Consider the following 24,870-nt stretch of genomic DNA (forward strand, 5'->3'; position numbering starts at 1 on the left):
TAACAAGACAAGCAAGCTGTTCCAGGGTCAATGCGAAAAGCATCTGAGACAGCGGGCATCCTTGTCTAGTTCCTCTTTCAATCCCAAATTCTTCTGACATTGCCCCATTCAACCTCACCCTTGTTGTTGGAGACCTGTAGAGCAACTGAATCCATTCCATGAACTTGGGGCTAAATCCGAATCTCCTTAGTGTCTGCCACATAAAGGGCCAGTGGACTCCGCATCCAATGAGAGCAGCATATGTGGCTCTGCCTTGAATCGTACTCATCCAGTTTGCTAGCCGTCTCAGATTAAATTGCGTCGCCCTCCCTGGCATAAACCCGGATTGGTCGGCGTGTATTAGGGTAGTAATCTCCCTGGATATTCTATTAGCCAGAATAGAAGCTAGTACATTGATCTCCACATTTAGGTGAGAGATTGGTCGGTATGACCCACAGTCAGTTGATGATTTCCCTGGCTTGTGGATCACCACTACTGTAGCTTTCTGCAAATCAGTTGGTAGTGTGCTCACTTCCCTGGCTTCTCTGAACATATCCAACAGGTGTTGACCTAGCAATGTGGAGTCCGCCTTAAAAATCTCTGCTGACAGATCAAAGGGGCCTGGGGGCTTCCCTGATTTTTGTCTATGCAGGGCCTCTGCCACCTCCTCTAGCCACATCTCCACTTCCAAAGCAAATCAGTCCTCAAGGACAGGACCAGGAGGTCCATTGTCACGAGATATAACCAGATCTGCTCATCTCCCGCCGTGGTACGTTCTTTGTATAGGGCCGAGTAATATTCTGCAAAGGCATTCGCAATGTCTTGTCGACAGTGAGGTGCCGTCCCTCTCTGTGAAGAACTCCCACCCAACTGAATGCTATCTCCTTCTTACCCAGCCTGGCTAAGCGATTCCCTGCCCTGTCTCCTAATTCATAAAACCGGATTTCTAAGGGCAAGGTACTGCTGTTTCACCTCCTTACGTGCAAGTGATTGGTATTTCACAAGGGTGACTGCCATTTGTCGGAGAATGGACAGACTAGGACCCTCTCCCACCTGTCGTTCCAGTTCCAAGAGTTTACCCTCTTGCTGCACTATCTGTTGCGTCTTTCTTGTTCTTGTGTGCGATAGCATCTTGGGCTCTGCCGCACAGCACCGCCTTAAAGGCTTCCCAAAGCACCAGGGCAGAGGTTACAGACTCCTTGTTGTCTTAAAAATACAGCTTAGATTCCACCCTTAGCTCCTTGGTCATCTCAGGATTCTTAAGATCCCAGGCATTTAGCCTCCAGCCTCCCACTCTGCCCCGGGTCTCCCCTCTTACCTTGAGCCAAAGGGGTGAGTGATCAGACAATCCTCTCACTAGGTAGTCCACCGATGTGACTGTGCCTAGTTGCCCTGCTGGGGCCCAGAAGTAATATATTCTAGAGAACACTCAATGCGCTCCCTAAAAATATGAGTATGTCACGTCAGTGGGGTGTTGCCGGCGCCAGACATCCTGCAGAAGTCAGCCAGTTTTGTAGTTCCCCTCGCATTACCTGAATGCTCTGACTGATCACTGGTGGGATCAACCACATCATTAAATTCCCCACACACCAGGTGCAGGGAGGCATCTGCCGCCAGCAGGACCTCCACCACCTTCTGCCGCTGTAATCAAGGGGGTGCGTAAACACTGACTAACATGGTCTTCCTGTGTCCCCAAATTCCCTTGACTACGTACGTGCCACTGGGATTGCACCAAGTCCTAGAAACATGAAAGGGTATAGTCTTCCGGGCCAGTATCAGCTCCCCCCGAGAACCAGAGGTGAATCCCGCGCGAGCCAGAGTGGTATACATGCCTCTACCCAGAAAGGTGCAGCGCGTCCCTCTCACGTGTCTCCTGGAGGAGCACTATGTCAGGTTTCAGTCTTTTAAGGTATTTAATTACCAGGCCCCTCTTGATCTGGTGTCCCAGCCCATTTACATTCCAGGTCATAACCCTATAGCCCGTGTCAGCCATATCTCCTGGAAATATCACTGCCCTGTCTATCCGAGGAGCAGAGTCCTAGTCTGCTGCCTGTGCCCAGTTATGTCAGCTCAAGTTCCTCAAAGCCGTTCATGGTGTTCCGGATGCCACCCTTTATGTCCCCTCCCCCCGAACTACCCCCCAAACCCCCCCCACTCTCTCCAACTTCACCCCCCCACCCCCACTTGCCCCAACGTTTCAACATGACAACTGTGTAGCAGGTACCGTTTGAGAGGTCTATGCACCTCCCTATCCCAACAACAAGATTAGTTAATTAATGAGAGCCTAAGGCCCTTGATGTGCCAGGTTTGAGAGCCAGTAAAGACCCGCCTGGATTAAATCAGCCTTGGTAAGCAACTAGCGCTCTCTTACTGTTCTTCAGCATCCAGCATGCCCTGGATCTTCATCCTTCCTCACTTCCATCTGGTGCAGTTGGTCGCAATGTCTCTTTCATTTCCTTCAGCGCCACGGATTATTCTAGTAGGTTAATGTTCTGTAGCAATGGATGGTCACTGTCTGATCCCTCCGAGTGTTTAGTTTCTTGCGGTTCCGGTGTAACCTGCCTCCAGGGTCTACCTCCAGAATGTGGTCAGTCCTGTGACCTTTGGTTTGAGTCTTCTTCTGAGTCGCGTTCTCGCTTTGCTCTCTCCGACATCACTTTCCGCCTTCTGGGTGTACTACTATGATAGTCTGATCCGTGTCCCAATTTTCTTTTGATTTTGGCTCTCATGGTTTTAGCAACCCCGCTCCGCAGTTCTCGCTATAATGGGCCTCTCCTCCACCCATAATCATGCCTCCTCATGAGTCTGAAAAAATAGGTTTTGTCTTGGAGTATGACCTTAAGCTTGGCAGGAAAGAGGCGCATTTATTGAATGCAGAGGTTCATCAGCTTTTCTTTTATGGAGTCGAAAGTTCTCTGCTTGTGGACCTCTCTGGAATAGTCCGAAAATAACATTATTTTCGTGTTTTGCATCTGCACTTCTCCCAGTTGTTGCATCTCGCGAAGTATTAGGTCCCTATATTGGTAGTTGAGGAACCGGGTTATTACCGGCCTGGGCAGTGCCCCTGGCAGCGGCCTGGAGGTGGGCATCCTGTGCGCTCGCTCTATCACGAAACAGGAGGAAAATGCGGCATCCGTGAGTGTGTGCTTCAGCCATTTGAGGATACCCTCCCATGTCTGCACCTTTGATTCCCTGCGGAAAACCTATGAATCGCAGGTTATTTCACCTCACCCTGTTTTTTGCATCATCTACGTTCCACATTGTCTCTTTCAGGGCCGGTGTCAGTTTGGTTACTTCTCCCTTCAGGTATGTTGTTACGTCTTCTGTTTCTGAGATGCACTGCTCTGCCTGTGTCACTCTTTTGGCTACATTGCGGAGATCTTGCCGTAACAGGGTCCCGTCAGTACGCACTTCTGCAATCCTGCCCTCCAGCGCTTCTCTCGAGGCCCGGATTGCTCGCAGGAGCGTTGCATTGTCTGGCGCTGAGGCAGTGTCCGCCATCGTTTTGGAGGGTGGTGTTACTGCCTTCGTGAATTTGTCCAATTTCCCTAGTCGCTGGGTTTTGAGCTCTCTATCCTTAGCCATATTGCGTCCTTCTTGCTGTGCGTACCTTAGCATTGCGAGCAGCTCACCCCTTTTCACCACCAGAGTACTAGTATTCTCACCTGCAGGACGCCTCCACCACTCCTCCAGTACAGTTCCTGATCACCTCTAGCCTGTTCGCGCTAAGGGCAATCCGAGAGTCTTCGGCAAATTGCCACTCTTCTGTCACCCTCCCCGCAATGACGCTGGAGTATCCCTCCTCTAGACTGCCTCTAGGAGGGTGCCTGTCCTCAGTACCGGACCTCCAACCCCTTCCATAAATGTCCTCTGCCCTCCTTAGGTGGTCGCCTCTTCAGGCTGTATTTTATGGGATCACCGCCAGGGTCGGCAGCCTCAGTGTTCACTGGGCAGTAGATGGCTCCTCTCGGGTGTGGGGAGACTGCAGTCTTTATTTATTCCGGGAGGGGGGTCTTGGCACTTACTCTCCCAGGTCCTTAGTCTCTCACTCCAGGATGAGCTTCCTCTAATGAGGGGCATCTCCGCCCCCCCACTCAGGCTTCTAACGCTGTGTGCAAGACAAACACTCGACATGTCCAGGCTCCACTGTTATATCCCCCTGAGCTCACCCTGGTGCATTTCCACACCTCCGGGCGTTCTGCTGGACTCCGCTTCTCCCCCCTCCAGCTGGCCGAAGCCGCCGTGTCACCAGCACACCACCAGGGCCTAGGCTTGTCTGTCGCAGCTTGTGTCACTCAGATTGGGTGACCCTTTGCAGGCAGCAACGTCGGATCGGCTCACTGCGCGTGCACGGCCGGCAGCCACATCAATCTGTCCTGCCTCCGCTCACCGGGCTGCTTGCGGCCGTTCAATTCCGCTCCCGGACTCTGGTGGTGACTAGACCGCCACGGGGATCTCCAGGCCTGCGCTCTCATCACTCAGTAGCCCTCCAGGAGCACCATCTGTTCAGGTCTGAGGCCGCGTGTCTGCGGCCCCTCTGCTAGTGCTTGCCCCCACTGCCCAGCAAGGACCTCCAGATCAGCTTCTATCGCACCCTGCCCGAAGCGGCCAAGGGGTGCAAACGGCTTACCTCACCAAGCTCCCAGTCCGGGCCCGTAGGCAGGCGCCATCTTCACCAGCCATGCCCTCGACCAGCATCTAGCGCCGCATTTTCTCCGGTGAACCAGGACAGCACGGCACTCGTCGCCTTCTATACCTGGTTACGGAGGTCTTTAGGGTGGTATGCAGTGTGTTTAGCGATTAAAGGATGCCGGATTACGGGCCGGATCTGTTTTGTGCAGCCGTAGCTCCGGCCTTTCCGGCTAGTCCGCCATGTTGCTGGCCACACCCCTCCATTAAATAATTTGTAATCCATCTGTAAACAAGCATTAGTCAACCAAAAGTTTGTAAACTTTTGAAAGAGTTTGTCCGCCAACTCTGGGCGACCAAATCTGACAGGGCGGAGGTCCAGGAGCCTATTCCAGTCCAGTTCCAACCTTTAGGAAATGGCCGCCTAAACGACAATGGAGTGATCCTGATTCTGGGGGTGCAGGAGGAAAAGATGCTTCTGGGGCTGTGCGGTTGACAGGGGTGAGTTGCGGTAAGTCCATGGGTGAGGTGCCAACTTTGGCCCCGGATCTTGGTGTCCCACAACGTCCTCTTTGCTACATTAAAAGGCCAGCTGAGGCTGGGCTACCGATCTTGCGACACAGCAGTTACAGCAAAAATCCTTGGTGGGGGCTTGTGTCCTTCTAGTTGATGAATCCGGTCTTTGACAGCACTCCCGGGTCCAGCAGACCCCGGTGCACTTTTCGACCTTTGTGGATTGGTCACCGTGGCTGCAGGTAGTGCCAAACCCTCTGCGGTGGCTACCAACTTGCCAATTTGGGCTTCTTCAGTGCTTTTGTCTCTGGGTTTTTTTTATTTTTAGTTTTTTTTTAACGGAGTTTTATATAGCGCAAACTTGACCCGAAGGTATCAGAGCGCTTTACATGAGCACCAGTTGCATTTCATAAAGACGCATTCATTTTTGTTAGGCACAGGGAGATTAAGTGATTTGCCCAAAATCACAGGATGTTGCATTGCCGAGACTCTAACCGGGTACCCCAGATTTGAGGTCGACCGCCCTAGCCATTAGGCTACATCCTCTCCCCAGTCAGTTTGTTCCAAACGGATCAACTGACTGATCCTTGGTGTCACTGCTTTGACGTGGTTTCAGGAATCCACTTTTCCCTATGTCAGGAACCTTAAGCACAATCCAAAATTTACTTGCCCAAATGTACTATCCCAAAGTGCAGCAGGTGCAGTCCTTTTGACAGCGCATCCTTTCTTCTTGCAGCTTCAAAGGCAGCAGGGCAGTCCTTCTTCGGTCCTCTCTCCAAATCCAACGTGTACTAAGGTCCAGGGTACTTTGGGTGTCCATTATATCCTGGGAAAGGGCCCAGAGGGGACAACGTAGTCACTAGCCAGTGGGCTAGTAGGTCCCTTCCTTTTTGGTGACAAAGTTCCAGTGATGTGTAGCATTTGGCAATCCCAGAGTGCAAAATTGTTGCCACTCAAGATGTCGGGACCTTTCCTCAACTATGAGGCGCGTGGTAGCCCACCATGTAGATGTGGTTACCTAAGGGCTACTCGCCCACAGGAAAACCGGTTTGGGGACTGGTTTTCCCTCTCTTTCCCTCCCTTTCTCTGTCTCTAACTTGTCTACAGGAACAAAAGGCATTCTGCTAGGGAGAGTTGTCACAGGCAACTTCCCCTTTGAAGCTCAACTTTTGGGCCGTTAGCCTGAGTGGCTTCCCTGGGAGAGGAGGTCATACCTCCCTCTGCTGCCACTGCCTTTGTTCTTAAGTCTGGGAGTCGTTGGCACATCTCCCCAAGTGGGTAGAAAGGTGTTTGTGTACTAAAGTCTTTGCGACGCCTCTGGACTAGATGGGGCACAGAGTGGCAACTTACTAAAAATTGCTTAACTTTAATAGCGACATTAGTTTTGACGAGGGCATCAGGTCGGGTTTAGTGGCACAATTAATTTGATACCGTGCAGTACCCAGTTAGGTAGTCTCATTCATAAGTTAGCCAAGCTGGGATGCTAGCCAGTAACACTGTATTAGGCAAGGGAGCTACTAGCTTATCCTCAGCAAAACGACAACTTTAAGTGGTTTGCTGCTAAGAAATACATAAACCTATATGTCTTACTTAATAATACATATCTCCTTGCCATAGGGCTCTATGCCTTCCTTTGAGGAGCCTTACATAAATTATCAAGGGACTGGTGGCTTTGCCATTAGTTTAAATGGCAAAGTCGAACTAGCATTGTAAACAATGTGTCCTTCTGTAACAAAACTGGTGCTCATGTAAAGCGCTCTGATACCCAATGTCTCGGGTCTAGTTCACGCTATATAAAACTCTAAAAACATTTTTCTTAAAAAGCTCTGTCCTTCCAGTCCGCAGTGGCAGGCTGGGAGCCAGTTTGTCTTTTGTCACACCCAGGGTGGCACAGTCAGTGCTGCAAACCTGAGTTGACTTTGTACCATGAGTGCCATATACTAGGAACTTATAAGTAAGTCAGCACTTGCCAATTGGGGCTATCCAATTTTACACACCTTTTGTAATGGGTCAACTGGCACTTGGGTCTCGTTAGCAGGTCTCAGTGTACTCTCAGATTCAAAAAACCAACAGCTAGTAGTCCAAATCGGAGCAAAAGTGGAGGGAATCCTGAAAAAGCGTGTTTTCTTACAGTACAGGAGAAACAGAATGGGAAAGCCCACCAATATGATGTCCTTTATTTCCTGGGCAATATTGTGATTCCCCTGAAGTCCTTTTTCCTCACTACCATTAGCAGAGAGGTGTCCAGGAACACAGTGATAGAGTTGCTTTGGGAATGAAATGGAACTGCTTTGTGGTTCACCACAACCTGTGGTAATTCGTTCTTGATTTGATAAATTGAGTTCACATCATTGTAAGTGTAACAGCTGCCTCTGTGTTTGTGCCTATAATTCTCAGATTGTTTCTGTGAGCACTCTTTTCCCCAACATTGATTTAATCCAATAGGCCAGCAGCATCCCTGAGAGCGCCATTGTTGAATACTGATGCCTGTGCCTTTTCAAGAACTGCCACCATCATTGTCATTTCATCCTGTACATGTGCTAAATCTGTGGGCAATAACTCCAGCTGATCTGACTGCACCTTCAGTTTTTAGGAATAGATTACCCAAGTCGATCAGGGAACTTGCAAATTCTTGCTGTAGGGCTACCATTTCTTCTTCAATTCTTGTAGCATGAGTTTGATGTCGACTCTGGTGGATGGAGCATGTGGATCTAAACAAAATTAGCTCCCTGCAATACTGAGATTCCAGTACCTTTCTTATTATGTTTTTGAGACACTAATTTCTCCTTCATTCCATTCCGTTTATTGTCACTATCATTCTGTGCACTGAGTGAGCTCTGGATACAGGAATAATAGGGACATGTATGCAGCAATAGTCCAATGTCTCTAGATAGGGTGTTTCAAAGAGCCCTCTGTGCTGTAGTCCAGGCCTACAGAGCAAGCTCTTGCTTGACTCCCTTTACCTAAGTGCCCCAGCTGGAGCATATGCCGTTAATTTTTGGACTGTTCTGGAACCTTCACTCTGGCCAGAGGCATAAATGGATTGTCAGTACCTCAGCTTGGGTGAGTGTTTCAGATGCTTCTAGCAGGAACCTTCATATAACACCCCAACATCCTGATCAATTAAGTGCAACAACACAGCTTGTCTCATGTTGGGTCGAAGCCACACTCCACCCTGAACACTAGACCTCCGGGTGCGCTACTCATAGAAGCTGAGGTGCCTATTCCTCCACCAACTTTCCTAGAGCAAGTATCCCCAGCTACCACAGTGCCACTTGGGGTTTTAGTGTTGTGTGCCCACCCAGTTTAGCAGGTCTCTTTACATTAGCCAGTGGACCCCTCTTCCTCTTTGAAAGCCCTTGAGGATCACCTCTAGAAGTACCTACATTTGGGCTGACCAGCTGCCTCCTGATTGTGGGACCCAATCTGATTTGCACACACTTTGCAGTGAACCCTGAGCTTGCCAGCATACCTTTTGTTGTGGTCACTGTCTATCCTATTCTTTGCCTTTTGCCAGCAGACTCAAGCAGCTGTATTTCTCAAGGCGATCCCTAGGCTAAAGAACAGTTTGTAAAGCAGGGTCTTACACCACAGCTGGAGTTATGTACATCTATAGAAACATCAGTGGACATCTTCTTTGTGCAGTGTTTCTGGCAAAGGGATTCAGAACATCTCTTTGGATATTTTAAACTTAAGCAGCCTCCCAGAGAGCTCCATTGCTAATCACCAATGCTGGGTCGCTACATAAATTAAATACCCTAAGAGAGACACATCGCCTCAAAAATAGATGAATTGTCTGAGTCTGACAAGTCCTAGGAGATGACGTTCAGCCAGGAGGCATCTTTCTAGGTCCTGGCTCATCCAAAGCCCTGAGGCAGATTTCCTTTAATCTCAGTATCTGAAAGAGACACGTTAGTGATAGATTCCTTATCTTAGAATATCCCCAGGCGTCAGACTGGATCCGGAAAGTTTTGCTTAGCAGTACACCTGCGCATCAGTAGGTGGCGTCCTGCGGCTCCGCGTCCATCGCTGGCGTCGTAAGCGCCGAGATGACATCACAGGGACTACTTAGACACCACCCATGCACGCTGGCGTCAGTTCTTTCTTTTTCCACGCCAGTAAGCGCAGATCCGGTTAGAGCACGTACCCTAGTCATTTTTTTACTATCTTTTTGAGACTTTTGTCTCGTGTTGGTTTCTCTGGTGCTAGTAGGGATGCCTGGTTTTAAGTCTTGCAGGACCTGCCGTCGAAATGTGTCGGTGGCGGACCCTCATGACGTCTGTCTCTACTGCCTGGAGCGCGACCATGACTCCCGGTCCTGTCTGGACTGTAGGGCTATGGCCCGAAGGCCTTGAGGGAGCGACGCCGGAAGTTGTTTGAGGTTTGGCACTCGTCCCGCGCCGTTCCAGATCCAGGGGTAGTTCCCTTGACCGCTCGTGGAGTCGTCACCACCACTCCTCTTCCCCTTTGGATAAGAAACGGCACAAAAAGAAGTCGAAGAAGCGTTTTCGCTCTCCGACGTCCCCCCGTCGGTCCCTGGATGCAGATGAGGGGGACAGGGGCTCCGAACCTGCGGCTCCTTTGGAGCCTGGGAGTCCCGCGGCCTACCCTCCTTACCTGGGTCCGTCGGCGACTCCCCCACAAATGCAAGAATTCCTTGCTGCCATGAACTGCCTGTTTAGGCCTCGGGCTCCCGCCGGTGCGCCTTCGGGCCCCTCGGTCCCGTGTTCGGATCCTGCTGGTCTGCCGACTCCTTTGGCGGATCCAGCTCTGGAGCCGCAGGATCCTGCGCCCCTGGCTTCGGCCTCGGCCCCAAGAGGTCCCATGCTGCTGGCTCCTGCCCCGGCGCCGCCCTCGGCTCCGCGATGTCCCATGCTGCTGGCTCCGGCCCCGCCTTCGGCTCCTTCTAGGTCCAATGCTGCCAGCTCCGGCGCCGCCCTCGGCTCCGCCACCGGTGCCCGCTGGTTCCGCCTCTGCCCCGGTTCCCGGAGGGCTTTGTTCCCCAACTGGGATCCAAAATCCTGGCGCCGTATATACCTTCACCGGTCCCTCCCCCGCCGCCGAGGCCTGTGCCTTCCGGGCTGGCGGAAGAGGATGACTGGGAAGGGTTTGAGGACCCGCTTGCTCGTCAGTCATTCAGAGCAGGACTGGGTGGATGACTTGGAGGAGGCCGGTGGCCTCGACGTCTCTTATTATCCAGGGCTTGCCTCTCCCCTGCCCGCTATGGAGGAAGGTGCCTTGTATACAGTGGTGCTCCGTCGGGTTGCTGAGGTCCTTAACCTCGATCACCCCACGGTGACCCTGAAGACAAATCTCCTCACTGAGGTGCTCCAGCCGGCGTCCACTTCTTCGGAGCCGCTGCTGCCCTTTAATGATGCCCTCACCGAAGTCTTGTTGAGCACTTGGTCACTGCCCGCCACGGGGGCCCCTGTTGATAAGTATATCGCCAGGCGTCATCGACCGGCGCCGGGTGACCCTACCTTTCTGACCACTTATCCTACACCCAAAAGTCTGGTCATTCAAGCTTCTACGTCCCAGAGTGCCTTTCCCACGGCTCCGCCGGATAAGGACTCTAAGAGATTGGAGCAGTTTGGCAAGCGGTTGTTCTCTTCGGCCAGCTTAGGACTGCGGTCAGTAACCACCGCATGCCTTCTGGACTGCTATTTCCACACAGTGTAGGATTCCGTGGCTGAGGTGTTACCCCGGTGCCCGGAAGAGGTCCAGACTGTGCTGTCCCAGGCTGTGGCTGAGGGCAAGTACTTGGCTAGGTTCGCCATTTGTTGTGGCTTGGACACCGCTGACTTCCTTAGGTAGAGCAATTTTCACGACCGTGGCACTACGGCGCCACGCCTGGCTGTGGTCCACTAGGTTCTCCCTGAACATCCAGAGCTCGCTCATGGACATGCCTTTTGACGGCACTCCCCTGTTTGGTGACAAGGCCGACACGGCACTTAAGGACTCTCAAGCTACGGCCAAGTCCTTGGGCCTTTCCACCATGCGCCCGGCCACGTCCATGTTTCATTCCTTTCGTGGCCATGGCAGAGGCACGCCTGGCCGTTCGTTCAGCTAAAAGCCTGCGCAGGACCAGACTCAGCGGCCCGTGGGCGAGGCGGCCACCGGGGTGGCTCCGGGGCCAGCGTGAGGTTCAGTCCACCTCCTCCCCGTGACGTCTACTTCGAAGCCTTCCTAGTCTGAGCTTTGGGTCGCATCCCACACCAGTGGATGGCAGGATTCGCCTTCACCTTCCTCATTGGCGTTCTGTCACTTCCGACAAGTTGGTGTTGCAGCTTATCCGGAGGGGCTACTGCCTCCCCTTCGAGTCTACTCCCCCAACCTCAGTTCTACCGCACGTCGGGGGATCACTTTGCGCTGGTCCAACAGGAAGTCACGGCCCTCTTGGCCAAGGGGGCCATTGAGTGCGTTCCTGGGCCAGAAATAGGTTGTGGTTGTTACTCCCACTACTTTCTGGTCCCCAAGAAGGACAAAGGGGGCTTACCCCCCATCTTGGACCTCAGGAACGTCAGTCGCTTCCTCCGGAATGAGAAGTTCAAGATGTTGGCTCAGGTCTTGGCTGCCCTCGACCCTGGAGACTGGATGGTAGCGTTGGGCCTGATGGCCTACTGCATCCTGCTAGTGCAACATGCCAGATGGCATATGCGGGCTCTGCAGTGGGACCTGAAGTTCCAGTGGGCACAGCATCAGGGCAACCTGTCCAATCATGTCCAGGTCTCAGAGGGCACTGCACGACACTTGCAGTGATGGCTCACGAATCGCGATTGGGTCAATGGCAGATCCCTCTCCCTTCCCCAACCGGAGCACCGGTGATGACGGATGCGCCCCTCCTGGGATGGGGAGGCCATTTGGGAGAGGCGGAGATCAGAGGCCTCTGGTCTCCAGCGGAGTCCCGGCTCCATATCAACGCTTTGGAGCTTCGGGCGATCCGACTTGCACTGAAAGCATTCCTTCCCTCTGTCCGGGGAAGTGTAGTGCAGGTGTTCATGGACAACGCCACCGCCATGTGGTACTGCAAAAAACAAGGTGGGTGGGGTTGTGGACCCTATGTCAGGAGGCTCTGCGACTCTGGACGTTGGTTGAACGTCAAGTTATTACCTTAGTGGTTCAACACCTGGCATGTTATCTGAACGCCTGGGCGGACGAACTCAGCCGCCGGTGCTTGATGGATCACAAATGGCGTCTGCACTCGGACGTGGTGCAAAGTCGCTTTCTGCAGTGGGGAGAGCCTTAGTTAGATCTATTCGCCACCGAAGAGAACGCGCAATGTCATCAGTTCTGCGCGTTGGAATTTCCAAGGCGGCACTCACTCTGCAACGCTTTTCGTTGCGAGTGGAGTTGGGGTCTGTTGTACACCTTTCTGCCTATACCACTTCTGCCCAGAGTGCTGAAGAAGATTTGGCGCGGCCGGGTCCAAGTCATCCTTGTGGCTCCGGATTGGGCACGAAGATACTGGTATCCCGAGCTACTCAGCATGGCGATTGATCCCCCGATCCGACTGCCTCTTCGGGAGGAACTTCTGTCGCAGCAGCCGGGGACGGTACTTCACCCGAACCTGTCCAACCTCCATCTCCATGCGTGGAGATTGAGCGGCGACAGTTGACTGCTTTCGATTTTCCCCCTGAAGTCTGTGATGTCATTCTGGCAGCCAGCCACTAAAACGGTATACGCCTGCAGGTGGAACAAGTTTGTGGCACGGTGCGCAGCTAAAGCTGTGGATCCCCTTTCTGTCCCTCTTTCCGAGGTTCTTCTGTTCCTCCTTTCCGTGTTCCAGCAGAGCTCTGCTCTGGGCACTGTCAAAGGTTATCTTTCTGCCATTTCTGCCTTTCTAAGGTTTCCTGATCAACCTTCTCTTTTTAAGTCCCCAGTTGTTAACCGTTTTCTGAAAGGCATACGCACACATTTCCTCCTGTGCCGTTCATAATACCTCAATGGGACTTGAATCTTGTCTTGACATATCTGATGTGCGCTCTCTTTGAGGCCCTTCATAGCTGTCCTTTACGTCTTCTCACTCTCAAGATGGCTTTCCTGGTAGCTATCACCTCTGCAAGAAGAGTGAGTGAGTGAGCTCCAGGCTCTTTCTTCTAAACCTCCTTTCCTTTCTGTTCATCCGGACAAGGTGGTTTTAAGGACCTGTCCTTCTTTATTGCCAAAAGTTGTTACGCCCTTTTACATTGGGCAGACCATCACTTTGCCCACCTTCTTTCCACATCCTTCAAAAGAGGAAGAGAGGCTCCACCGTCTGGACCCAAAACGTGCGCTCTCGTTCTTTCTGAAGCGCACACAACAGTTCTGGGTGGATGACCAGCTCTTCGTTGGCTACCTGGGCGCCAAAAAAGGTCAGGCCGTGCACAAACGGATCATCTCTCAGTGGGTTGTTCTCTGCATGAAGGCCTGTTACTCGTTGGCTACGAAGGAGCCTCCTGTGGGGCTGCGTGCCCATTCCACCAGGGCAACCGCAGCCACTACTGCTTTCGGACACGGTGTTTCCTTGCAGGACATTTGTCAGGCAGCTACGTGGGCCTCGCTGCACACGTTTACCAAGCATTACTGCCTTGACAGTCAAGTCTGGAGAGATGGCTTCTTTGGTCGTTCTGTACTCCGTGACTTTCTGGTGTAATCTTGTTCGCAGACCCACCACCGGGGTTGGTATTGCTGGGGTATCTATTCTAGGGTAAGGAATCTATCACTAACGTGTCTCTTTCAGATGCACAAGTTACTACTTGTGTAATCGTACATCTGTAAGAGACCTTAGTTAGTGATAGATTCCTTACCGCCTCTCCCATCCTCCCCGTTCTGCAAACTAATTACTAGGGTTATGGTCATCCCTTTCAGGGCCCTAGTTTTCAATGTACCAGTGGTCAATATCTTGCATGGCTCTGCGTTCCTGGCGCGGAAAGTCGTGTACAGAACTGACGCCAGCGCGCATGGGTGGCGCCTAAGTAGTCTCCGTGACGTCATCTCAGCGACTACGACGCCAGCGACGGACGTGCAGGGGTACTGCTAAGAAAAACTTTCCGGATCCAGTCTGACGCCTTGGGATATTCTAAGGTAAGGAATCTATTACTAACTAATGTCTCTTACAGAAATATCGTTACACAAGTAGTAACTTGTGCTTTAACATTTTAACTGCACACAAAAGGGAGTTAGGTCCTTAGCGGGGCTGAGGGAGGGCTGGACCCTATATACTGCTAACCAACAAATTGTGCCCCCTCACTCAATCACTTAAGTATTAATTCGGGACTAAATAAACATAACCGTTAAATTTGGTCCGGTATCTTTATTTATACCTTTTATAACTGATTATTTCAAAAATATTTCATATGGCAACAGGAGAATACAACATACACAATTATTTACAATTGATACTAAACTACATTAACACAATACCACTAACACACTGTGAGAAGAAAATTTCAAATGTAACATCCCATAAATAATACAATACTAAACTATAAACATCACCACTAGACAATTTTGTACAGACAAATCAAAAATACAGACAAATCAAAAATACGTGAAAAGAGCCAATTCAATACAAGAGAAAAAGCGTGAGGCAGGTATAATTCTTAATACACATTCAATGTATATCATTAACTCTTGCTGGATTGCCGACGCGTTTCAAGTTTGGGCATGGAGTTTCCAAACTATCATCAGGGCTCTTGTGATTTTTCTGGACGTTAGTGATTGGTTGGCCTGTGTGGGTTTCTATTATTGGACCAAATCCTTTATTCAGGACACAACCAGGATAACTTCAGTGGCAGCACCACCCTTTAGTGGTTCGGATTTGTAGCCACAAAAAGGGGGTCTGGGGGGCGGAGGATTATTTCTTCTTAGAATCCTGTCACGCTTGCTCTTTGTACCCCTAATTCTCTCGCGGATATAGTATCCGCTCTTAACTGCAAACAAAAGGGAGTTAGGTCCTTAGCGGGGCTGAGGGAGGGCTCGACCCTATATACTGCTAACCAACAAATTGTGCCCCCTCACTCAATCACTTAAGTATTAATTCGGGACCAAATAAACATAACCGTTAAATTTGGTCCGGTATCTTTATTTATACCTTTTATAACTGATTATTTCAAAAATATTTCATATGGCAACAGGAGAATACAACATACACAATTATTTACAATTGATACTAAACTACATTAACACAATACCACTAACACACACTGTGAGAAGAAAATTTCAAATGTAACATCCCATAAATAATACAATACTAAACTATAAACATCACCACTAGACAATTTTGTACAGACAAATAAAAAATACAGACAAATAAAAAATACGTGAAAAGAGCCAATTCAATACAAGAGAAAAAGCGTGAGGCAGGTATAATTCTTAATACACATTCAATGTATATCATTAACTCTTGCTGGATTGCCGACGCGTTTCAAGTTTGGGCATGGAGTTTCCAAACTATCATCAGGGCTCTTGTGATTTTTCTGGACGTTAGTGATTGGTTGGCCTGTGTGGGTTTCTATTATTGGACCAAATCCTTTATTCAGGACACAACCAGGATAACTTCAGTGGCAGCACCACCCTTTAGTGGTTCGGATTTGTAGCCACAAAAAGGGGGTCTGGGGGGCGGAGGATTATTTCTTCTTAGAATCCTTTCACGCTTGAAAGGATTCTAAGAAGAAATAATCCTCCGCCCCCCAGTTATCCTGGTTGTGTCCTGAATAAAGGATTTGGTCCAATAATAGAAACCCACACAGGCCAACCAATCACTAACGTCCAGAAAAATCACAAGAGCCCTGATGATAGTTTGGAAACTCCATGCCCAAACTTGAAACGCGTCGACAATCCAGCAAGAGTTAATGATATACATTGAATGTGTATTAAGAATTATACCTGCCTCACGCTTTTTCTCTTGTATTGAATTGGCTCTTTTTACGTATTTTTTATTTGTCTGTATTTTTGATTTGTCTGTACAAAATTGTCTAGTGGTGATGTTTATAGTTTAGTATTGTATTATTTATGGGATGTTACATTTGAAATTTTCTTCTCACAGTGTGTGTTAGTGGTATTGTGTTAATGTAGTTTAGTATCAATTGTAAATAATTGTGTATGTTGTATTCTCCTGTTGCCATATGAAATATTTTTGAAATAATCAGTTATAAAAGGTATAAATAAAGATACCGGACCAAATTTAACGGTTATGTTTATTTGGTCCCGAATTAATACTTAAGTGATTGAGTGAGGGGGCACAATTTGTTGGTTAGCTTTAACATTTTAAAGCAGTGGTGAGCTGGGTTTGCTGTAATGGAAAAGCAGCCAAATTGTAAAATACCTCAATTTTAGTCAACAAATGCCCCTAATATAGCATGTACTTTGAACAGTTTTATTATCATTTCCTCCAAAGGCAACATGAACATTTTATATGAAATGTGGTTTCGTTGTCAAAGCAGCTCACTTGAGTCCCATCAACCAAGCTTTCCCCTGAAAACTAGGCAAAAAGTAGAGTCCTGATGTAATTGGCCTCATGGTGTGGCCAGAGCCCAAAGATGATCATTGCCTTTTTCTTTTCAGATTCATCGCATGGACTGACTTATGTATTGTGAGAGCACTGCTAAATATTCATTAAAAAAACAGCAGTTGCTCAGAGGGAAGATCATATGCCAGAGAAGGAATACCTAATTTACTAGTAATTCCCCAGCACTGATATAGATTCACCTGCTACCCACACTTCATCTCGTTAGAGGCTTGCTTCATTCTTCTACTATGAAATCTGAGCTGCGGTGGACTGAAAGGGGAATGGCGTGCTCAGCTCTTCCGCCTCATTCACTGAAGTTTAGGCTTTTTCCAGGGACCTAATTGCGCTCTTAAACAAACATTATTGTTTTACATAGGGATGCATTAGTACAGTTTTATGCTATATTAGAACACCAGCAAGAGAGGTATTTAAGCATGTGAATCAATAAAAAAGATATGAATGTGGGAAGAAATTTTGTTACAGGTAACTTACACTTTAAAACACCTATTTTGATTTTTGGATTGTTGGTGAACTGTTTTAGTACTGTTTTTTTAGAATGATTGATTATAAATGTAACAAAGTTACTAATGAGTTGATTTACATGTTTAATAATGGAAAGAGAACTCTCTATTTTTTCATTCCTTTAGGACTAATCTTTTATGATACTAAGGTGACTGTGATGAATCGAGTGTTAAATGCAACTGTGCAACGAACAGCTGATCATGCTGCCCCGGAGATTACTTTAGATCCACTGGAAATAGTGGGAGGTAATGTTCACTCTAATAAGACATGTTTTACCAAAGTTAACCCAATGTCATTTTCCAACAAGACTTTTACTTTAAGATCTTTTCACCTCTGTGGGTTGGGATTCAGTGCTTTTCAGGCCTATGTTTAAGTCACCAGGTGTCTTAGAGTTATGGACCTGTTCCGAACAATCCAATGTCCTGTCCACTCATCCTTTATTAGAGAATTTGGAGATATGGGCTTTATGCTAGAACTTGAACCCCATTACTTTCCCTTCCAATCCTTCTTGGACCTAAAGTCCAAGCGCACCAGCATTAAGGGAGAAAAAGTATTTTATTTGCTGAGCTTATCCCTGCTAACCTCCATATTGACATGCCTTTAGGCTTATTTAATACCATACGTTTTAGGAGATGGTGCAGCTGGCAAAGGTGTAGTTTGTTTGAGCATGTACAAGATTACTTTTGCTGATTCTGTGGCTAGATCTATGATCACTGGTATTGTCATCTGTAGCCACATCTCAGTGCAATCTACCAGGCCCTCAGGAGTCATCCAGGCCAATGTAATGGACATGCACTTTGATGGTGAGCGCCTTTCTAAGATAAAACTGTTTCAGCACTGGAGCACTTTAAGCAAATCAATCAAAATCTCTGCACATTCCTTGGACCTTGCCAGTTCGCCAATACCATCAGAAAAATGGCATGGTCTGTGGTTACTCAAGGGACCAACCCTTTCACCAAAAGCAGCCTTGCCAGCGTGTCGAGCAGCTACACCAGATTTTTCATGGTGTATCAAAATTTCCGCCTACGCCAGCAACAGCGCTTTCTGCTTCCTGCTCCATGGCTGGCATCCCGGCTTATTAACCTCTTTAATTAATTAATTAATAACTGTGCTTGCAGGACCAGCCATTTGGGTGACGGGTATCTCGTTTTGCAGAGAACTGGCAGGCCATTACATCACCTTATAATTGATGGATTTGGCCTCTGATTTCAAGATACACTTCGTCAACTCAACCATGCTTAAATCTTGTCCAGAGAAGTTCTGTTTTTTCTAAAAGGAGACTTTGAGTTCTTCCCTGAAGTAGACGTAAGCCAAGGGTGCTATCCCCAGTACTTTTGTTAATAATAACATTTTATCTGTTTTTGGTACATCAGACATGTTTGCACAACTGACAATACAAGACAACTGATGCATTCATGACCACACCCTTGATTTAACATTACAGAAGTAACCTCCCCCAACTCCCAGCCAACATTTAACAATACATTTATCATTTTTCTGCCCTTTCGCTCTTGAGTCCCCAGCTCATGCTTTGCTATTATAATTCTGTATTTCCTCTACCAGAGCATGATGGTGGGTTTTTAGCCCTTTGGCGGGTGATGCCCTGGTATTGAGACCACACAGCCTGTATTTTATGATTTTTCAGAGGGCAGCCCCTACTTTTGTATATAGAGATTTCCAAGCTCATGCAGCACTGTAGCACAGATCTCCACCATTCCAATGGTGGGGTGGGGCCACTGTCTTTCTGGGCCTTAGCTATGAGTCTAGTGTATTAAGCACAAAGCACTGGTATACTAAGGAGATCTTGTGTTCAGTCAGTTCACCTAGGATTATCTTGGCCTCTAGTGAGCTTTAGTACTCTGTCTTTGGGCTTTGTTATATGTTAGGTAAAAGGGTGTCTGGTAGCTGAAAAACTGTGTATTTATGTGGTAATCTGCCTGTATCTCTAGGAAGGTTTTAATCATCTGGCCTGATTCAACATCCCCCAGCTTTGAGATACTTATTACTTCCCGGGTTTGAAGCCCTCAATGGTCGGACTCTGTGATAAGAGTCCTGTGCCACAATGGGGTATCCTTTGTCATGTGTTGTCCCCCCTTCTCCCCTCCCCAATGAGTGCTCTATGGTTCTCCCTCCAAATCTGAAGTCACTTTTGTCGCTGATGGAAGACTTTCTTGGGGGTGGGGGGTGTCCCAACATACAATAGATGTAGAAGGAGGGTATCTTGCATCTCCCACCTTTCTTTGGTGAAGGCGGGATCGGCTGTGGTATTGAACCACATGTTCCAGTTAGGGTTGGATGGTTCATTCCCATGCTCGTTTTGGGTCTTCTGTCACACATATCCCTATATATGGAAAGCTTTCTCGAATGATCTGTATGTTTTTAGCCCAATCAAGGGCTGAAGAGGAGCACGCCAGGGCATACCCTGAGTATTTGGCCCTGTGAATGGTAAGCCCGGATAAGCCTTCACAGACTCCAAGGATTTGGAGGACCCAGGATCCAGATTCCTGGGGAGGTCATCTTAAAATGTCAGGACATCATCTGCGTACAGTGCAATCCTATCTGAGATCCCAGGCAACCGTTCTAGGCTTCTGACAAAGGCATCTATCCTCACCCATCCTGCAAGGGGGTTGATCGCAATAGTGAATAGCGAAGGCGATAAAGGTCATCCCTGTCTCATTCATCTATATATCGGGAATTGATTGGACAATGAGCCCCACACTCTCACTCTGACATGTAAGTCAGTCCACAGTGGTCATGCCCAGGTAATAAGCTTGGGTCCAAAGTACAGTTTATGCAGTAAGCAAAACAGATAGTCCCACGGAACAAAGTTGAATACCTTATGAAAGTCTACCAGAAGAAGGGCATGAGCTCCTGTATTCTGTCTGCTTACATGTTGTATATATGTTGGATGTTATGTCTTGTGCCAGATGAGACATTAAGCCAGACTGATCCTAATGAACCAGAGTGGCTATCAATGGCATCAGTCTGTTGGACAGGATCTTGGCCCATATTTTGACTACCATATTCAGAAGGGAGAGGGGATGATATGAGGAGCAATGGTCCGGTTTCGGTATGACCACTGTTTTGGCTAGTCAGAGGTCCGGAGGGAGCATGCCGGTCTCCTGGGCCTGGTGAAGCATGTCAAGGAGCAGGATTCTATAGGAGTTAAAGAACTGTGCTAGAAACCTGTTGAGGTTGGCGTCTGGCCGCGCTGGAGTTGCATTAGGGCATCCCCCAGTTCCTTTCATTTAATATCCTTTTCTAGTGTATTCCAATCTAGGGCTGTCAAGTGGAGGTGTGGGCAGGTCTTTCACAAAGTGCTGCAGGGCCTCAGAGTCTACCTCAGGAGGTGCTCCTTACAGTATGAAGCAAAGCTCTGTGTGCTGAGATCCTCATCCATGTGTCTGGCACCCCCCATTTATGAATGCAATGGGGGTGTGGGTGTCATTTTGGTACACATCTAATGCAGTGTCTTGCTAGTTTTGTCACGCCATTAATATATACAGCTCTGCGTGTTGAGCCGCACAGCCCATGCCTCATCTAAAATGAGCTAATGGAGTATTGTTTTTGATGGAGGGAGTCACCCCAACGTGGTGCGAGATCTAGACATTTTGTAAGTTTCTTTAAATTCTAACATGTGAGTCTGAAAGTTGGTCACTTCCGGTATGCGCCTCTTACTCATTCCTGAAATGTGGCCAATGATGTCCCCTCTAATATTGTTTCCCAGTGGGTCTCTAGGGATGCAACTGTGTCTTTTTTTGTTTCTATTGCCATATGTATGTATTTTCAGGTTTCAGCATCCTGCAGCTACCAGGACTTCGGGCTCCAGCCCAGCTGGGAATGTGATGGGCCTAGTTGCAGTGATATTTCCTTTAGGGAATGGTCGGAGAAGCCCCTAGCATGAATGTGCGCTTCTAAAATCCGGTGAGAGTCTGAGGTAGATATGAGAAAGTAGTCTAGCTAGGAAAACACTTTTTCGGCCCTGGAATAGAAGGTGTAACCTTATTCCTGCGGGTGAGGGGCCCTCCACACATCTGCTAGGCCCATAGCCTCAATAAATCTTCTAAGCGGGTAATGCCCTCAGTTTGTGCCCTCTACCTTAGAAATCCTGTATAGCCGCCAGTCTGCCATGCCATTCATGTCTTTTCACCAAGTACCCAGAGTCTCATCAGGAATTGCGTCACCAAGGTCCCAAATATTTTGAGAAAGTAGGGTGTGAGTGGTGTGGGTTGGGAGAGTGTAGATATTGGCTACAATAGGTTGGTTGTGGAGGAGACCCAGTATCACTGTGTGTCGCAAAAGAACAATGGATTTAACCCAGATCATCTGAAAGAGACACATTAGTATTAGATTCCTTACCTTAGAATATCCCCAGGCGTCAGACTGGATCCGGAAACTTTTGCGTAGCAGTACCCTTGCGCGTCGGTAGGTGTCGTCTGCGGCTCCGCGTCAGTCGTGGGAGCCGTGATGACGTCGTCTGAGTACTTAGACGCCGCCTCCGCGTGCTGACGTCAGTTCTTCTTTTTTTCGCGCCAGCAAGCGCAGATCTGGAAAAAGCAGTAACCCTCGTCAATTTTTGACTACCTTTTTGATCGTTTTTTGATCATTTCTCGAAGTCTTTCGACTCCGATTGGTGCCGTAGGGATGCCCGGCTTTAAGCACTGCGAGGATTGCGACCGCACGATGTCGGTCACGGATCCTCACCACCTGTGTTTAACTTGTCTAGGCGTCGATCACGACGACAAGGCCTGCTCCGACTGCCGGGCCCTCTCTTCGAAAGCCAGGCGGGAGCGGTCCCGCAGGCGACTCGAACTCCGGCAGTTGGTCCCGCGCCGCGAGAGGTCTCGGTCCCACGGGAGGTCGAGGGACAGGTCGCGGGCTCGGAGCCACCACAGCTCCGGGAGTAGGCCGCACTCCTCCGGGTCGAAGTCGTCGTCAGGTAAGAAGCACAAGAAGTCCAAGAGGCGTCATCGCTCTGCGGACTCCCCCCGACGCTCGCGCGATGCGGCCGGGGGTTCGGGTGACACCACCCACGCGGCTCCGTCGGAGTCGCGGGCGCCGCGTTCAGCTCCACACCCTCCGGTCCCTGGGCTCAACGCGACGCCGGAGGAGATCGAGCGCTTCCTCATGTCCATGAGGAAACTCTCTCCTCCAACGGGCTCCGCGGCGCCTTCGGGCCCAGCGGACCCGTCTGGGGCCTCTAGCGGGTCGGGTGCTTCGGCCCTGATGCCGCCGGCGCCTTCGGGCCCGGCGCTGCAGGTTCCCACTATCCCGCCGCCGGCGCCTTCGGGCCCGGCGCTGCAGGGTACAGCTGTCCAGGCGCCGCCGGCGCCTTCGGGCCCAGCGCCGCGGGACGCCGCTAGACCTTCTTCGGGATCTGGATCGGCGCCGGTGGACCTTACGACCTCCCCGGCATCGGACCATCAGGTGTCGCCTCCGGCGCCGTCCTCGGGCGGCGCCGTCCCCGATGCCCCCTTCATTTCTGTTCCGACGTCGGGACGGCCCCGATGGGCGCCGCTCCAGACGTCGTTTGGGGAGTTTCACTTCTATGAGCAGGCCCCATTAGTTGAGAACCCTGAGTTTCAGGAGATGGGTGATGAAGAGGATTGGGAGGGGTCTGAGGACCCTCTGACCAGAGAGTGTCAGTCTCATGAGGACTGGGCAGGAGACCTTGGGGAGGCCAGTGGCCTGGACACCTCTCCAGACACTGGTTTTGTCTCCCCTCCCACCGTGGCTTCGGAGGAGGGGGCAACCTACAGTGTGGTGTTGATGAGGGCTGCCAAGGCCTTGGGCCTTGAGCTCCCTGTCGCGGCCGTGAGGACTAATCTCCTCACTGAGGTCCTTAAACCGCAGTCAAGCTCGACCGAGCCTCTGCTGCACTTTAATGAGGCCTTGACCGACGTTCTTCTGGGCACTTGGTCCAAGCCCGCTACGGGTTCGCCCGTAGATAGGAACGTGGCCAGAACGCCACCGCCCAGCACCGGGCAACCCATGTTTCCTGTCCACCCACCCTACCCCCGAGAGCCTGGTCATCCAGGCCTCCAATTCCCAGACCGCATTCCCGTCAGCACCGTCGGACAGGGAATCCAAGAGGTACGAGCAGTATGGCAAAAAGATCTTCTCGTCCCTTAGTCTGGGACTGCGGTCTTCCAACACCGCATGCCTCTTGGGCCGCTACACCCACTCTCTGTGGGATACGGTTGCGGAAGTGCTGCCAGAGTGTCCGTTAGAGGTACGGGCCAAACTCGGCCAAGCCCTTGTGGAGGGCCGGGATGCAGCCAAGTATTCTAGACGGTGTGGGCTGGATACCACCGACTCACTGGGTAGAGCGATGGCAACAACGGTGGCGGTTAGACGTCACGCCTGGTTGAGGTCCACCAACTTTTCGGCCGATGTCCAGAACACCTTGATGGACATGCCGTTTGATGGCCGTCGCCTCTTTGGCGACAAGGCAGACCATGCGCTCGAGCGCTTTAAGGACTCCAGGGCTACGGCCAAGTCCTTGGGCCTCTCGGCCCCGCGCCAGCAATCGGCTGCCTTTCATTCCTTTTGTGGCCACAGAAGGGGTGTACCCACACGTGCTGCCAGCCACGCTCCGCAGGGTAATACCCAACGCGGTGGCGGCCGTGGGAACCGGCGGTCGGGGACAACGGCGAGGTCAGTCCACACCTTCCCCCGCAGCATCCGCCTCAAAATCCTCCTAGTCTGTGCTTTCAGGCCCATGTGATGCCAGTGGGGGGCAGGGTTCGCCATCACCACCTCCACTGGCGCACCGTCACTTCGGACAGGTGGGTGCTGCAGATCGTCCGAAGGGGCTACTCCCTCCCCTTCGAGGCGACTCCTCCAGCCATGCCACCGCAGAACCACTGTGTATCGGGGGATCATTTGCGACTTCTGCAGGAGGAAGTTACGGCCCTCTTGGCCAAGGGGGCCATCGAACGCGTTCCTGGGCCAGAAGTAGGGTGTGGTTGCTACTCCCACTACTTTCTGGTACCCAAGAAGGGCAAAGGGGACCTCCGCCCTATCTTGGACCTAAGGAACGTCAACGGCTTCCTCCGAAAGGAGAAGTTCAAGATGCTGACACTGGCTCAGGTCCTAGCTGCCCTGGACCCAGGAGACTGGATGGTAGCGTTGGACTTGCAGGACGCTTATTTTCACATCCCCGTCCTGCCGGCCCACCGGCGCTACCTGCGGTTCACGGTTGGCCACGAGCACTTTCAGTATACCGTGCTCCCCTTCGGCCTTACCAGCGCCCCACGGGTGTTCACAAAGGTGATGGCGGTGGTCGCAGCTCATCTGCGCAGGTTAGGGGTTTCAGTCTTCCCCTACCTCGACGACTGATTGTTGAAGGCGGGCTCGCCCCAGACAGTCGTCAGCCACCTCCAGACTACGGAAGATCGCCTGCATCGGTTGGGGTTCTCCATCAATGTGCCGAAGTCACACCTGTGCCCCTCTCAGAAGCTCCTTTTCATCGGAGCGGTTCTAGACTCGGCGCAGTTTCGGGTTTATCCACCCGAGCAGCGGTTCCGGGATATTCAGGCTCTGATTCCCATCTGTCGGCCGTTATCCCGGGTCTCGGTCAGGTTGACGCTGTGGCTTCTGGGGCTGATGGCCTCCTGCATCCTGCTGGTGCATCACGCCAGGTGGCGGATGCGGGCTCTGCAGTGGGACCTGAAGTTTCAGTGGGCCCAGCATCAGGGCAACCTATCCGACCACGTCCTGATCTTGGAGGGCACTGC

General features: G+C 50.4%; 1 protein-coding gene across 4 annotated transcripts in view; it reads left to right on the forward strand.

Annotated features, from left to right (window-relative positions):
* Positions 1–24,870, forward strand: part of HECTD4 (HECT domain E3 ubiquitin protein ligase 4) — a 2,216,728-nt gene that overhangs the window by 1,863,301 nt on the left and 328,557 nt on the right. For all 4 annotated transcript variants that reach the window (XM_078667422.1, XM_078667425.1, XM_078667423.1 and 1 more), the window contains one exon: positions 17,257–17,376. In XM_078667422.1, coding sequence (XP_078523548.1) covers positions 17,257–17,376 — 120 coding nt within the window. The remainder of the gene's footprint in view (positions 1–17,256; positions 17,377–24,870) is intronic.

Source organism: Lissotriton helveticus, chromosome 11 (genome assembly GCF_964261635.1).
Source record: "Lissotriton helveticus chromosome 11, aLisHel1.1, whole genome shotgun sequence".
Taxonomy (NCBI): domain Eukaryota; kingdom Metazoa; phylum Chordata; class Amphibia; order Caudata; family Salamandridae; genus Lissotriton; species Lissotriton helveticus.